Consider the following 13,516-nt stretch of genomic DNA (forward strand, 5'->3'; position numbering starts at 1 on the left):
CTCTTGCCATTCTGCTCAGTTCTCTGCTCCCCCAAGCCCTAAGTACTTTGGCTAATAGGGTGACCCTTTGTCATCTTAGCATCTGTTACCCCAGTAAAACAACTTCATTGATCTACTTGTCACAAACTGATTCATTTCTGATTGCTAGAAACACTTGCCATGGGTCAGGCTGCTGGGGACCTTATTTTAGTCACAGTAATTTTCATATAATGGTTAAATGTGCCTTTATGACCATAGTACATGTTAATTATTAATAACAAATGATTGCAAAGTTAAACACAATGATTAAACAGTATATGGCCCATTTTACGAGACATTAATACACTCATTATTGATTAACTGAGTCTTTGTTGAAGTTCTATGTTATGGGTCAGATAGGCAGTGGAGCTGAACATACTGCCACGCTGCTTGCACATCCCAAGCTGCTTGCCTCCAGGATCCTCCTGAATGTCAAGGTCCCAGCAGTGGGATGCTGAAGAAGCCCATGTCAGCCCGTTTTGTTCATATGTGGTGCCACCCACCTCCTGTTAGTCCAGCAGATTCCTAACAACAGTATATTACAGTCGTGCACTTTTTACAGCATACATGTGTGCATACATTGTTAAATGAAGTCTCCAATGGTGCTTAAATAGTAATAATGAGTATAAATAACTGCATATTTTTGGCTGCAGGAAGAATTTGGCTTACAGAGAAGAAGCCTTCAAAATATGGGAACTCTACATAGACAGATGGAGGCAAAATTCAAGCCACCATGCCTGGTGGTATGAGGCTACCCTGAGCCACCAAGCTGCCCCAACTGAAAATACTTTCATTTTGTTTTTTTTTACAAAATATATCTGTATCTTTAAGCTGCCCATATGGTATGGTTGTGTGTGAGTGTGTGTTTGTGTGTGCCATGCAATGGACTGGCATCCATAGATTCGTTCGTGGCCTTATCCAGGGTAAGAGAGTGGAAGCTGGATGCTTGGGAAACGTACATATTTTTTTGGAAACTTCAGCAGGCTGAAGAGCAGCTGTGACCAGCAGTATATGATGATAGTGAAGCACACAGGTATATGTGATCCTTCAAGGCTTGGGGAGCAGGGCAGTAATGACTGTGATCTATTATCCCTGTGGCTTTCTCCTCCATCAGCAGTTTCTGAGCTGATCTCTGCCTCTGGCAGGGTCTCCCCCATCACTTAGACGCAGAGGCTTGCTGTTTGCTTTCACGCTTGAGCATATACACAGAGCAGCCCACCCTGTGTTCCCCTACAGACAGAGAAGCCAAAAGCCTGCACAATCCTTGCATGTTAATGCCCTGCAGATCAAGAGCAAGCAGAGCTTGGGACTAGGGGACACTGGCAGGGATCACTAGAGTAAAGACAATCACTGCATATGGGTAGCATTAGTGGAAGTGCTCCAGACCCCGAAGCACGAGGATACTGTTTAACCACCCTATCAGGCTCCACCCTTGCCATGGTAATGCACATGGTCTGGTTGTTTCAGAGGAATGCACTGAGGACGAGAGATATGACGATGGGCTGCAAAGGACAAAGCGGGCAGATATTATCACGGCTTCCTCTTCGTTCAGCTCCCAACCTGCCTGCCCGTTCCTGTACCTCCTCCCCCTCTCGCTCTCTCTCCTCACTGGCTCCACCCACTGGGCACTCACTGAAAGGCAGAGCAGGACAGTTTATAGGTGGGGGAAGAGAGAGGGCTAGAATGAAACAGACAGAGGGATTGAAGGGAGGGAGGAAGGGAGCTGACTTGTGGGTCCAGAGTTAATCAGCTGACATTCCCCTCCTTTTATTGCAATTCCCCAGAGCTACCAGCTGTGCCTTCCTCTGCCTCTCTGTATGTGCCGGCTAACTCCAGGACAGCCCATTTCACAGTCTTCTCCTTCTGCTTTCACTTCCAGGACCATGTGGCACTCTGCTGGTCTTCTCCTCTTTAGTTTCTCAGCTCTGGTCCCAGGTAGGTCTGTCTCTTTCATTACCTCTCATTGTTTTTGTTTTTCGATTTCCATTTCTGTTGTATGCAATGAAGCTTTTGTATGTGTGTTTGTTTTTTCAGTTCTGTGTTCGAGATTTGGAGTATGATTTGAGTGAAAGAAATGTTACATTCTTTGTGATATTTGTAGCACTTTCTACTTCTACTGCAGCTGAAGTGTGAGAGGGAAATGTGTCTCATCTGTTTCTTAGGCTAAAATCCGATATTTAAACAAACTAAATAAACCACAGGCTTTCCCAGATCTCTGAGAGTAGCTGAATGAGGCACATGTCACCCCCTGATGCACAATGGCTGCCCTTAGCAGTCACTCCCTGCCATCAGCTCAAGATAAGAATACACTTGCATTGATGCAAATATTTTGCAACATTTGGTGATGCTTTTGCAGTAAACCATACTCCAACAAGAGTGATACTGCTAAAAGAAAATCATACTGTTATGGGGTGTTACTGCAATAGAAAACCGTACTATTACAGAGTCCCACAGGAAACAGTGTGTTACTGCTGCAAATATTCTTACTGTTACAAGGCATGATCAATTGTCGGAAACCATGGAGTGAAAGGGAGAGAAAGACATACTGTCACTGTAGGTGACACTGCTACAGGAAAGAGTAGTCACAAAGGGCCTGATACAGCTTTAGTACAATAGCCAGGGTGGTTAATGTGTGCTACAGTGTTGTAAAGACCTATTTTGCCTCATGGGTCTACACTAATACAGGCATCTACATGGCTAAAGGGAACTAAAAAGGTAAAAGTATCCACAGTGCTACAGAAAAATGCCTTCTTATGCAAGAATCTATACTGCAGGGGTTCTCAAAGTCCAGACCTAACCACAAATTAATCTGGACCCAGCTTATAATGCACCTTATGAATCAATATGGTTAACGGGAAAAGCTTAACATGGTTTGAAGTACAAAAATACAATGTAGAACCACCAAACTTCGCACACACATAACTCGTCATAATTCCGTGAATGATAAAGAGTCGAAACAATCAGTGAGCATTAAAAACTTAAACATTGAGGTCTATATTGAAAGTTATTATTAATATATTAAAGATCATGAAATGCTGTTTTGTTACTGGAAATTGCTCTGGACCTCTGACTTTGAACAAAACTCTGATGTGGATCTGATGTGACTACAGTGTCTCCGTAATGCTGCTTCCTGTTCCTTCAGTGTCCCAGCAGGGTCCTTACCAGCGTAACCTGCTGAAGCAGCTCCTGAAGGACTACAACCGCATGGAGAGGCCAGTGGCCAATGACTCACTTCCTCTCACCGTCAACCTGACCATGATTCTTGTGCAGATAATGGATGTGGTAGGGGCCTCTGTCCACCAGCCCACCTTGACAGCTGCACGTAAATCTGCCTGAATGTGTCATGGGGCTGTGTTTCTGTCTATATGTCTGCCTGCATGTCAGTGCATACATGCATCCGTTTGCCTCTCCTCACCAACATCTGCTTCTCGGTCTGTATTTCCATCTACAAGCACTATTTACATGTCTGCCACTTTTGTGCAGCTTATTAGTGTCAGTCTGTCTGTCCACTTTCACCTCTGTGTCTGTCTCTCTTTGTACACTGGTGCATCTGTGTGTCTGTATCCTCTCGTAGGACATCTTCAGGGCAGCTATGCTGCTGAATACACCTGTCCCTCAGGCATCTCAATCAGCCCTGTTGAAGTGTCCTTTTTATATCTTACAGGATGAGAAAAATCAAGTTCTCACTACCAACGTTTGGCTGCAAATGGTAAACAGAATCCAGATACAGCTTTATTCAGGACAGTTGTGTGGGGGAGAAGAATGGGGGGTGTGGGATGGGGTTAAAGCGCAGAGGAGTGGTCATGTCATCCTCCATCTGCTTGGGAAATAGCTTGGTGTTTAACATTACTGAGTAAGCAGGGTGAGAAACGTGACGTTGTAGCCTCTGCTGAGTGTGCAGTGAGATGCATGATGTGTGGAGAGCTGTGCACGCTGCCTCCATTCTTTGTGGATGTTATGTCTCAGGGACCTTGTGCATTAAGTTTCCCAAGGAGAGTGAATTATTGGCACAGGCATTAGATATTCGGCAACATCAAATAATGTCATTCCTGTTTTTCCCAGCACTGGTATGACCACTACCTGCAGTGGAATCAGTCTGAGTACCCAGGTGTAAAAAACCTCAGATTCACCACAGACCAGATCTGGACACCCGACATCCTTCTGTACAACAGGTACAGAAACACAAAGACATATTTCATTACTCCCTGCTTTCCACTCGACAAATAAAAGCACATGTTTGCACTCAATTGGCTAATGCACGCTTTGTATATTTACTGTAGCATGTGAGCCCTTTGCTTTGTATCTTATTTATAACATCAAACATTTCCAAAGTGCTTGGACAGAGCCCAAAAATTAAAGAAATTATTTTTTTTGCTGGCCAACTGGCACGTGGTCTTGCCCCTGTTGCTCATATGATATAATGTTCTCCATTTGTACAGTGCTGATGACGATTTTGATTCCACTTTTAAGACAAATGTGTTGGTCAACTCCAGCGGCTTTTGCCAGTACCTGCCCCCAGGTGAGTGTCCTGATACGCTGACCCTCCTCCCTCACCGAGCAGCTTGTGATTCTTTTACTGCCCTCATTCTCAAGACTCGTCCCGTAGTCAACCTGTCCATAAACAACTGAGCCTTAAATACAAGCTATGCCCCGAAAAATCAGTCATTGAAAATTTATTAAATACAGCGTTGGGGAAATTGCTCAAAAAGTAATCCATTACAGATTATGAATTATTGTCACAAATTGCAATCAGATTACTGATTACTTAAAGGGAAAATTAAAATTACATAAAAAATTACTTCATTTTTTTTTTTTACTCAAAAACCCCAATGAATCCACAAAATAGAAAATGTTGACATAATATTGACCGAACACCATTTGAAAAGAAAAAAACACACCCATAATGAAAAAGACAGAATCTTTCATTTTAATTTAAGTTTTGAATATTTCAGAAACTTGACATTCTTGGGACAATTTAACAGTGAAACAAATAAATTATAAATGGATCATAGGGACATGTCCCTACCAATATGATGGGAGTACTGTGGGCTGGGGGTTTGGGGCTGATTTGGTCCCCACCAATGATGAAAATAAACCTGCTTGTTACATGACGTGTAACACAACTAACATAATTCTAATTAAGGTAGTAACTGTATGTGAATACAAAAACTGAAATTGTAATCTATTACACTACTTTGTCACCCCCCAATGCTGATTAAATCATATTTGCTAAAAATGTAAACAATTTGATTTGAGAATTGTTTCAAAAATCATGAATTGCTTCCCCGGGAAAGTAATCCTTAGCTATGTATATATTTTAAAAAGTAAACAGAAGTAAACAAACAAAATCAAGGCCACTGTACAGAAGTGAATTACATTTCTCTCATTTAAAAGAGTTGTATCCGCACAAAGTCAGAATTATAATCATACTGTAGCTTATAATGTTTGAGTATCCAGAAGATGCTAAATTCTGTTTACAGGGGGTTTTATTAGCATAGTCTAACACATAGTTACAAATATATCAAAGAAGCAAATAGTTTTTAAAAAAGAATGATATTTGTTTTATGACAAAAAGCAGGATATAGCACTTGATTTTAGTAAATTGCTTTATTGGCAAAGTCTGCAAGTCATTAAAAATAGTGTAGTGCAAACTCAGAAAATATTTATAACAATAAACAGAAGTCAGGGAAAAGTGACTTATCCACAGAAAAGACTCTGGTGTAATTAATTTAAAGAGAAGAGAATTTTGAAAAAGCAAGCACAGCAAGAGTAGCTGAATTCATTACCAAAACAATAGTGGACAGAGCCGAGTGATTTTATATATATATCTCACTAATTTTCTAGTACGTGTCCTAAATGTAAACCTAAATCTAGCTGTCAGTGCAAAATTTCAGTAGCTTATTTCTAAAAGCACATCATCCCTCAGCTTGTCACCAGACACAGCAGTGGCTCATCTCCAGCTACTGATCGAAGCACATCATCTTCAAATGAGATTGATTAGCTCATAAATCAATTGTGTCACTCTGCTTTTGGGAAACATTTGAAAATGATTTTGTTTTGAAAAGGTTTAGAAGAAACTGCAGATTCAGACTCTGTCTGAAATGCCCAAATAACACTGCAATAGACAGATAATTTCTGTATTTATGTGTGTACTGGGCAGTAAATAATACAGCATTATATACTCGAGTATGATGCTGCATTTCCTTCCGGTGTTTCAGGTGTCTCACATGGTTACTCCATTTTCCTCCTATCGTACAAAAATGTGTAGTTATACAAACTGGGTCACTAAATTGCCCATAGTGTGTGATTACATGTGAGTGTGTGTCTGTCTGGGCTATGCCATGCAGCCTGTACCCCAGCCGTGTGTCCTGTGCTGCCTTGGGTGGGCTCCAGTTCCCCTATGCACTTTACCAGTGTTTGAAGGTGGCTGGATGAATATGCAGCGGGGGGGGGGGGAATTCCGGGCCCAAATCAGGAAGGGGAACTGGAGTTGGAATTTAAATCTCCCTGAAATTCAAATTCAATTCCAATTCTGTTCCCCATAGTTTTTTCTGCAATCCCAACTCTAGATACATTTCTTGATCTGGAATGGAATTGATGAATGCATTCCGGAGTGGCCCCATCCCTGATATGCAGTATATACCATAAAATACTGAATATGGACCCAGCAGGGTCCCAGTGCCTCTTCCTGAGAACCTTGGATGTTTTTTTACTGGACTTAATCATTATTGACTAATGTTTTAGTTTGTTTTGGTGCCAATGTTCCTCAGTAATTGGGGCGAATCAGCTGCTGTGTAGGTCACTTGCTCCCTGCAGTAGGAAGCTGTATGTGCTGTAGCCCCTGAGCTGATGCAGCACCGCTTCGTGCCACATGCTCTGAAACGAGCCGCACGGCTAAACTCCGACTGCATTTGCTCACTCTGCTTGGCCATGCAGCCCTGCCTGGCCTGTGAGCTTGCTTACTTAATTGGGCTATTTGGCTTTGTTTCTGACATCTTAGACATTATTCATTATCATTTTCCTAAAATCATTGTTTTGAAACGACATAATTTCATAATTATCAAATGCATCCATCCAATTTCTGACCTCTTTTTCGGGGGAGAGCTATCCCAGGCAGCATAGATCACAAGGTGGCTGGTACAACCATAAGAGGATGCCAGCCTGTAATTATCGGATAATACAGTCTGGAGAGTTTCAGGCTATTTCATGGTTTCGGTTATTTGCCAGTTGGTCGTCAACAATTAAATGGGAATATTTTTGGATGAGAGAAAACCCAATAATATACAAACAATACTAAAACAATTTGGATTACATAAAACCATAATGTACATGCATACCATATGTTTAATATTAAAAGTTACCTTTGGTAAATTAATAATAATAGTAATAATAATAATTAAAGACCTGTTTCGGCAACCAGCCACACTCACATGTTAATGTCTCTGTGACCGTGGAATCTAGCGTTTCTCGCAGTAACTTTTATACTTTTCAGGGCTGTTCATTTTGCATGTTTAATATTTGGCCCGAGTTTTATTTACAAATTTTCATATTCGCTGTGAATGTGACAGGGTGACCTGGACTGTTAAGTGGGATTTTTAATTGTTCATTTTACCCGGAGTAGAACACTGCCTGTTACATGGACAGTGATGTGGTTTCTCTCTCTCCTGAGTGCAACAGTACAGTCTCTCTTAGGAATCACAGGGCAACCTCTCTGTACATTTAGGAATCTTCATGAGTACATGCAATGTGGACGTCCGCTGGTTCCCTTTTGACATCCAGAAGTGCGAGATGAAGTTTGGCTCCTGGTCCTTTGACGGCTGGTTGCTGGATCTGCAGATGAAAGAGGCTGACATTTCGGGCTACATGCCGAATGGAGAGTGGGACCTGGTGGGTGAGTGGCCTGAACTTCCTGTCTCACTCTCGACACACACATTTATACACTGTAACACAATGTTACTGTTTCAGAGGAGTCCAGCTGCTTTCTCAGCAAAGTGGATATTATAAATATTATAAAGTAATGTTTCAAGTTATCAATGGACCAAATAAAACAAAAAAACAAATCAAATCAATGGACCAAATCAGAAGTTTTAGATAAGTAGCAACTTATTTTGGAAGGAAATAATCTTTTCAATCGTTTTCAACGTTTCAAGTAAGCAGACCGTCTCTCGTCACTCTGCTGAGTTAAGATGTCCCTTTATTGTCTCTGGCTGGCACAGGAGTTCCAGGCACCAGGAATGAGCTGTACTACGACTGCTGCAAAGAGCCCTACCCTGATGTGACCTTTGTAGTGACCATCCGAAGACGCACACTCTACTATGCCCTCAACCTGCTGATCCCCTGCGTGCTGCTGTCCTCCATGACACTGCTCATCTTTGTGCTCCCCGCAGACTCTGGGGAGAAAATTTCCCTGGGTGCGTGAGGGGGAGGGGCGGAGGGATGGGGCGGGTTCCGAATGAGAGGGTGGAGGGAGAGGAAGGGAGAAGGTGGAGAAGGAGAGTGATGTTTTTTTTTTAATGCTTGAATGGATGAGAAAGATTTAAGGGGCAGAGAGTAATGGAGAGTGAAGGTAAGGAAGGAGCGGGAATGGAGGGAGGTTTATTGTGGTATGAATATGTTAGCCATCCTTTATTCGTGACTCTGCTGCTTGTTTGGCAGCTCCTTACCACAATAACCTTGTAGTGCCAAGAAAGCCTTATAAAACGAGAGGAGCTTGAAGGCATGTCAAGGGTTCAGGGAGTTTGTTGTAAAGGGAGTTTCAGCCAGGGAACAGGGATATTAAAGGCTTTAAAGCGAGGATCATGCTGCCCGTTTTTGTTCCTGATCTGGTCCTCTTACAGACTTCCCAAAATTCATAGCTGTTGTATCTCCATCCCACAGGTATCACTGTGCTGCTGTCTCTGACCGTTTTCATGTTGCTGGTAGCTGAGATCATGCCGGCCACGTCAGACTCCATACCCTTGATAGGTCAGTCCCAGGAAGCTCACTTAGGACACACAAGCCCATATAGGCCACATTTTCACATTACATCCTGTAGTGTTTGGAAACACAGACTGGCTTTCTATTTGAACATCAGCAGAATGCCTGCAGCTCCATATCTTCTATGAGCACTTGAAAAGGTATAATCTTATATGCCTCCTCCCAGTGAAGCTACATAAGTCACCATGGAGTCTTTCCATAATCCAGTACAGGGTCAAAGTGAGCCATAAAGCCTGTTCCAGGGGTTAGATGGATGGATGGATGTAATTCTGGCACGCATACTGCAATAGACTTGGAGGAACTGGAATCCCCCAAGGAAATGCATACACAAATGTGACAGAGAATTTGCATACTCACATGGAGGTGGAGATCCATGGTTCCTCTCAGCGAGCCGTTCTCTAATGAATATGTCATGCAGAATTACTGAGCACTAAAACTCAATGCAAACAATATGGAGCCTGCTGAAGTGTAGACGCTTGGCATCCTGCATGTGTTATCACTCTCTCACTCTGTTTCAGGGCAGTACTTTGCCAGCATCATGATCATCGTTGGCATGTCTGTGATAGCCACTGTGGTGGTGCTGCAGTATCACCACCATGACCCCAATGGAGGAGACATGCCCAAATGGGTACAGCTACCCACTCATCTCTCTGTTCTTTTGTGGTGGGGGGGGGGGGGCGGTTGGGGGGTGGGAGGATGCTCAGCACAGACTGTGTGTATAAGTCTGCAGGGCTTATCTTCAGGTAAATTTCCACAAAAAGCTTTTAACCCCCCAATAGCATATGTTGCTTCACTTCACATGAACTGGCTTCTCTGCCTCCAGGTGCAGCTGATCTTGCTGCAGTGGGTGGCCTGGTTTCTGCGGATGAAACGGCCGGGGGAAAGTGACGAGCGTGAGCACCCTCCCTGTGCCCCTCACCTGCGCCGCTGCTCGTCTGGCTCACACAGCGGCAGCTTGCCCCAGCCAGTGGAGCCCTCCCTGCACCCGCTGCACCCGCAGAACCTGCCTCACGCCGGGCTCCCTCAGCTGCACTCACAGGGCAGTGCCAACAATGGCAACTTGCTCTACATCGGCTTCCAGAACTTGGATGACCCACCCCTTGTCACTGATCCAGCACAGAGAGGCAGCAGCCTGCCCCAGAGGGGGGTCCCGGGGGTGGGGGCGTCTAGCCCCCCTCCCCACCTTGCTCAGGCCACGCCCACCCTGGACAGCGTGGGTTGCGTGGGAACTACAACGGGTGGCCTGGGGGTCGGAACTCTGTCAGGAACGGGGCCAGGTGCCCAAATGGCCCTGGGAGACCCTCAGCTGCAGGCCATCCTCGAGGAAGTGCGCTTCATGGCCGACCACTTCCGCGAGCAGGACGAGAGCGAGAGCATGGCGGAGCAGTGGAAATTTGCAGCAGCGGTGATCGACCGCCTCTGCCTGGTGGCCTTCAGCGTCTTCAACATCATCTGCACCATCTCCATCCTTATGTCTGCACCCAACTTCGTGGAGGCTGTGTCCAAAGACTTCGTCTGAGCTGTGAGGTCTGAGAAGCTGTAGTTTCCTCAATAGGGTGCGTGTGTGTGTGTTCGTGTGTGTGTATGTGGGGGGCGGGGGAGGTCACCACATGCCCTTTACATTCTGCACTTAGACATCTGTGCTCAGTTTAATTGCTGATAGCTTGGTTCTGTCTGGCAGGCCGGTGGACCATTGCATCCTGTGGCACTCAGCTTTTGGGGGGAGGGAGTTTTCCAAGCTCTCTGCCATTTTGCTAGCCTGAGCTGGCAGCAGTCCCCCTCCCCCACCCCACCGGAGAACCTGTGCTGTACCCAGATAGAAGCCGCTCAGCCCTTCGCAAACCTGTGGGAAACATCCTCAGCATTCATCGGCATCCTAAATATCAGCATAACAAAATAAAACGCTTCATTGTTTCTGAGAATGTCGCTTCATCATTCGCTTCCCCCCTCCACCTTAGTGCCTCAGTGTGTGTATGACACAGAAAAATGACAATAGCGCAGGAGTGCTGACTCTCTGCTGAATGGGCTCTCACTGATAAATTGGCAGGGGAGAGAGCGGGAAAGGCACGCTTACTGGCAGGGATGGGAGAGGACAACTCAGATGGCGATCAATGGCCGTATTAGTCTCTGTCCTTCACACGACAGCATCAGTCAGGCGCTGTGCTCCACAGACTCACTGTCATTTTGTAGTATGCAGCTTAAATCTGGGGGTTCCGTCTTACAAGAGCACACTTGTTAGTGTGTTATGTTATATGTTAAAGGGACTTATTTTACAGGTCATTCTTACATCCTTCTATTCATCTTTTAACTGGTTATCCTGTATAGGCCGCCTAGGGCAAGAGGGTGGGATGCGCCCTAGATGCCAGTCGCAGGGCAGACACACCAAGTCATACACTACAGGCAAATTAGAGACACCAATTAGCCAAGCTGCAGGTCCCTGGGAGGATACTGACAGGAGACAGCGTGCAAACTCCACATGCACACCGCAGTCCAAGAGGTGTGAGGTAACAGTGCTACCCACTGAGCCACCTCCCCACTCCTCAGTGTGTGTTACTCTGTTGGTGTCAGTGTCATCTCATACTCATGGTGTCAGTGTGTTTATATACTCATGATGCCAGTATGTTCTCATACTCATGGTGTCAGTGTGTTTATACACTTAGGATGCCAGTATGTTCTCATACTCATGGTGTCAGTGTGTTTATACACTTAGGATGCCAGTATGTTCTCATACTCATGGTGTCAGTGTGTTTATACACTTAGGATGCCAGTATGTTCTCATACTCATGGTGTCAGTGTGTTTATACACTTAGGATGCCAGTATGTTCTCATACTCATGGTGTCAGTACTTCAGAGTCACACGGTGATAGCTGCACACAGGCAGGCTCTAGTTAATGCACATGGTGGTGGTGGTTGGGGGGGGCAGTAAATAACCGTGCACTTTGACAGTGGCCCCCTCCCCATGACACCTTCCAGCAGATGGGAAATTAAAAAGCATTCATCCAGAAACATATTTCATTGCTAACAGCCGAGCTAAGATTTGCAGGATCAGCAGTTTCTCAGTGACACACACACACACGCACACACACACACAGACACACACACACACAATGTGGAGCAAATCACAAAAGCAAGTGCTACAGGCTCAGGTCACACACCGTGTAACTGTGCAAATTAGTCTGCCTGGCAAACTGCCACAAGGGTTATATAGCCTGTAGTGAAGTGACATGGCCAGTTGGTGGCATCGCACATCCAAACAGGGCAAAGCTTTTTGCCATTAAACCAAAAGCAAACCTTAAAAAAATCTACAAGAAGGCCTTGAGAGATTCACACTGTGCTATGGTACAGAAAACTCCAGCTAAGTCAAACCTATTAAATCAAAACAGGTAAACACATGTATACAAACATGGGTAATAAAACATGACACCGGTACATAAGAAAAAACTCTGTCCTGCATAAGGTACATGACAGATTTTCTCACATTTGGAAAATTCTTTCTTTTAAAGTCTTGCCATTTTTTTCTGCCTGTGCAGGTGGATATTTAACAAAGCCAAACCGCGGGAAAGCATGGCAGCAGGACCAGTACGAGGCTCAGGCTGTTATTCTCTATACCATCTGCCCCTCCCACTTAACAAGGGACATTCTTATAATGTTTAGACAATGGCTCTCATCTTCCCGGGATGTCTCGAGGACATTCAGGACGGAATGAATGCTCTGGACTCTTCTTAGCACTCACTTTGCAAGCTGGGCATCTCCTCTCATGCTGAGGTGTGGTGTAAACAGTTTAGCAGATGCGTGCTGATCAATGGCACTTAATTACTGTGGGAAGATTGCCTTGATAGATCTCAATGCTGACTGCACTGGAATGGCTTAAACGCTGATGAATAGCACTTCCTGCACCTGGGGCTACCTTGTCAAACGAAGCTAGTGGATTAATATTTTGGAAGTGACCTGAGGATTATAGTGGAGCTGAGAACTGGTGGTTCCAGTTAAGAATTTGCTGTGGATCCATAACTCTTATATAATATTATATAATAATATATATATATATTTTTTTTTTTCTGTTAGTCCTGCTACATCAGCCAGTGTGGCTATCAGAGTTAGTCTGCAGTTATCTGTTTGTGTTTGCTGTGGTACAAGAATTACTGGGAGCAATAAAGTACACTGCCTATAAAAAAGTTGCTAAGTTACAGTAATGAGTTTGTGAGAATGAACCATTTACACCCTTGAATTTGAATTACGTTTTTTTTCCATTCAGTGATTTACACCATTGAATCACAATGGTTTCAATTAGGCCTAGGACTTTTAAATACTGATCAGAAGTGACAGATAATATCAAAGCCAAAACAAATCTCTACAAAGTAGTCAAAATTAATTGCAAATATGAAACGCATAAGTATCCATGCCCTTTATGACACGTCCAATTCATCACTGATGCAACCATTTGTTTTTAAAAGTTACATAATTAATTAAATTGAGATCACCTGTGTGAGGTCATAGTGTTTTTCAAAAGACTGTGCTATAA

At 44.1% G+C, this 13,516-nt stretch overlaps 1 protein-coding gene across 2 annotated transcripts; it reads left to right on the forward strand.

Moving 5' to 3' along the window:
* The first annotated feature begins 1,689 nt into the window (after positions 1–1,689).
* Positions 1,690–11,197, forward strand: chrna11 (cholinergic receptor, nicotinic, alpha 11). 2 transcript variants are annotated; one of them, XM_023839735.2, is made up of 11 exons: positions 1,690–1,953; positions 3,161–3,300; positions 3,683–3,727; positions 4,081–4,190; positions 4,458–4,537; positions 7,742–7,909; positions 8,235–8,429; positions 8,896–8,982; positions 9,513–9,622; positions 9,818–10,550; positions 10,676–11,197. In XM_023839735.2, the coding sequence occupies exons 1-10, from the start codon at positions 1,836–1,838 to the stop codon at positions 10,511–10,513; spliced, it is 1,749 nt and encodes a 582-aa protein (XP_023695503.1). In that variant the 5' UTR covers positions 1,690–1,835; the 3' UTR covers positions 10,514–10,550; positions 10,676–11,197. The 2 variants fall into 2 exon arrangements, with proteins under 2 accessions (XP_023695503.1, XP_023695504.1); XM_023839736.2 differs by having other exon boundaries at positions 9,818–10,521.
* Positions 11,198–13,516: the final 2,319 nt, after the last annotated feature.

Source organism: Paramormyrops kingsleyae, chromosome 23 (assembly GCF_048594095.1).
Source record: "Paramormyrops kingsleyae isolate MSU_618 chromosome 23, PKINGS_0.4, whole genome shotgun sequence".
Classification (NCBI taxonomy): domain Eukaryota; kingdom Metazoa; phylum Chordata; class Actinopteri; order Osteoglossiformes; family Mormyridae; genus Paramormyrops; species Paramormyrops kingsleyae.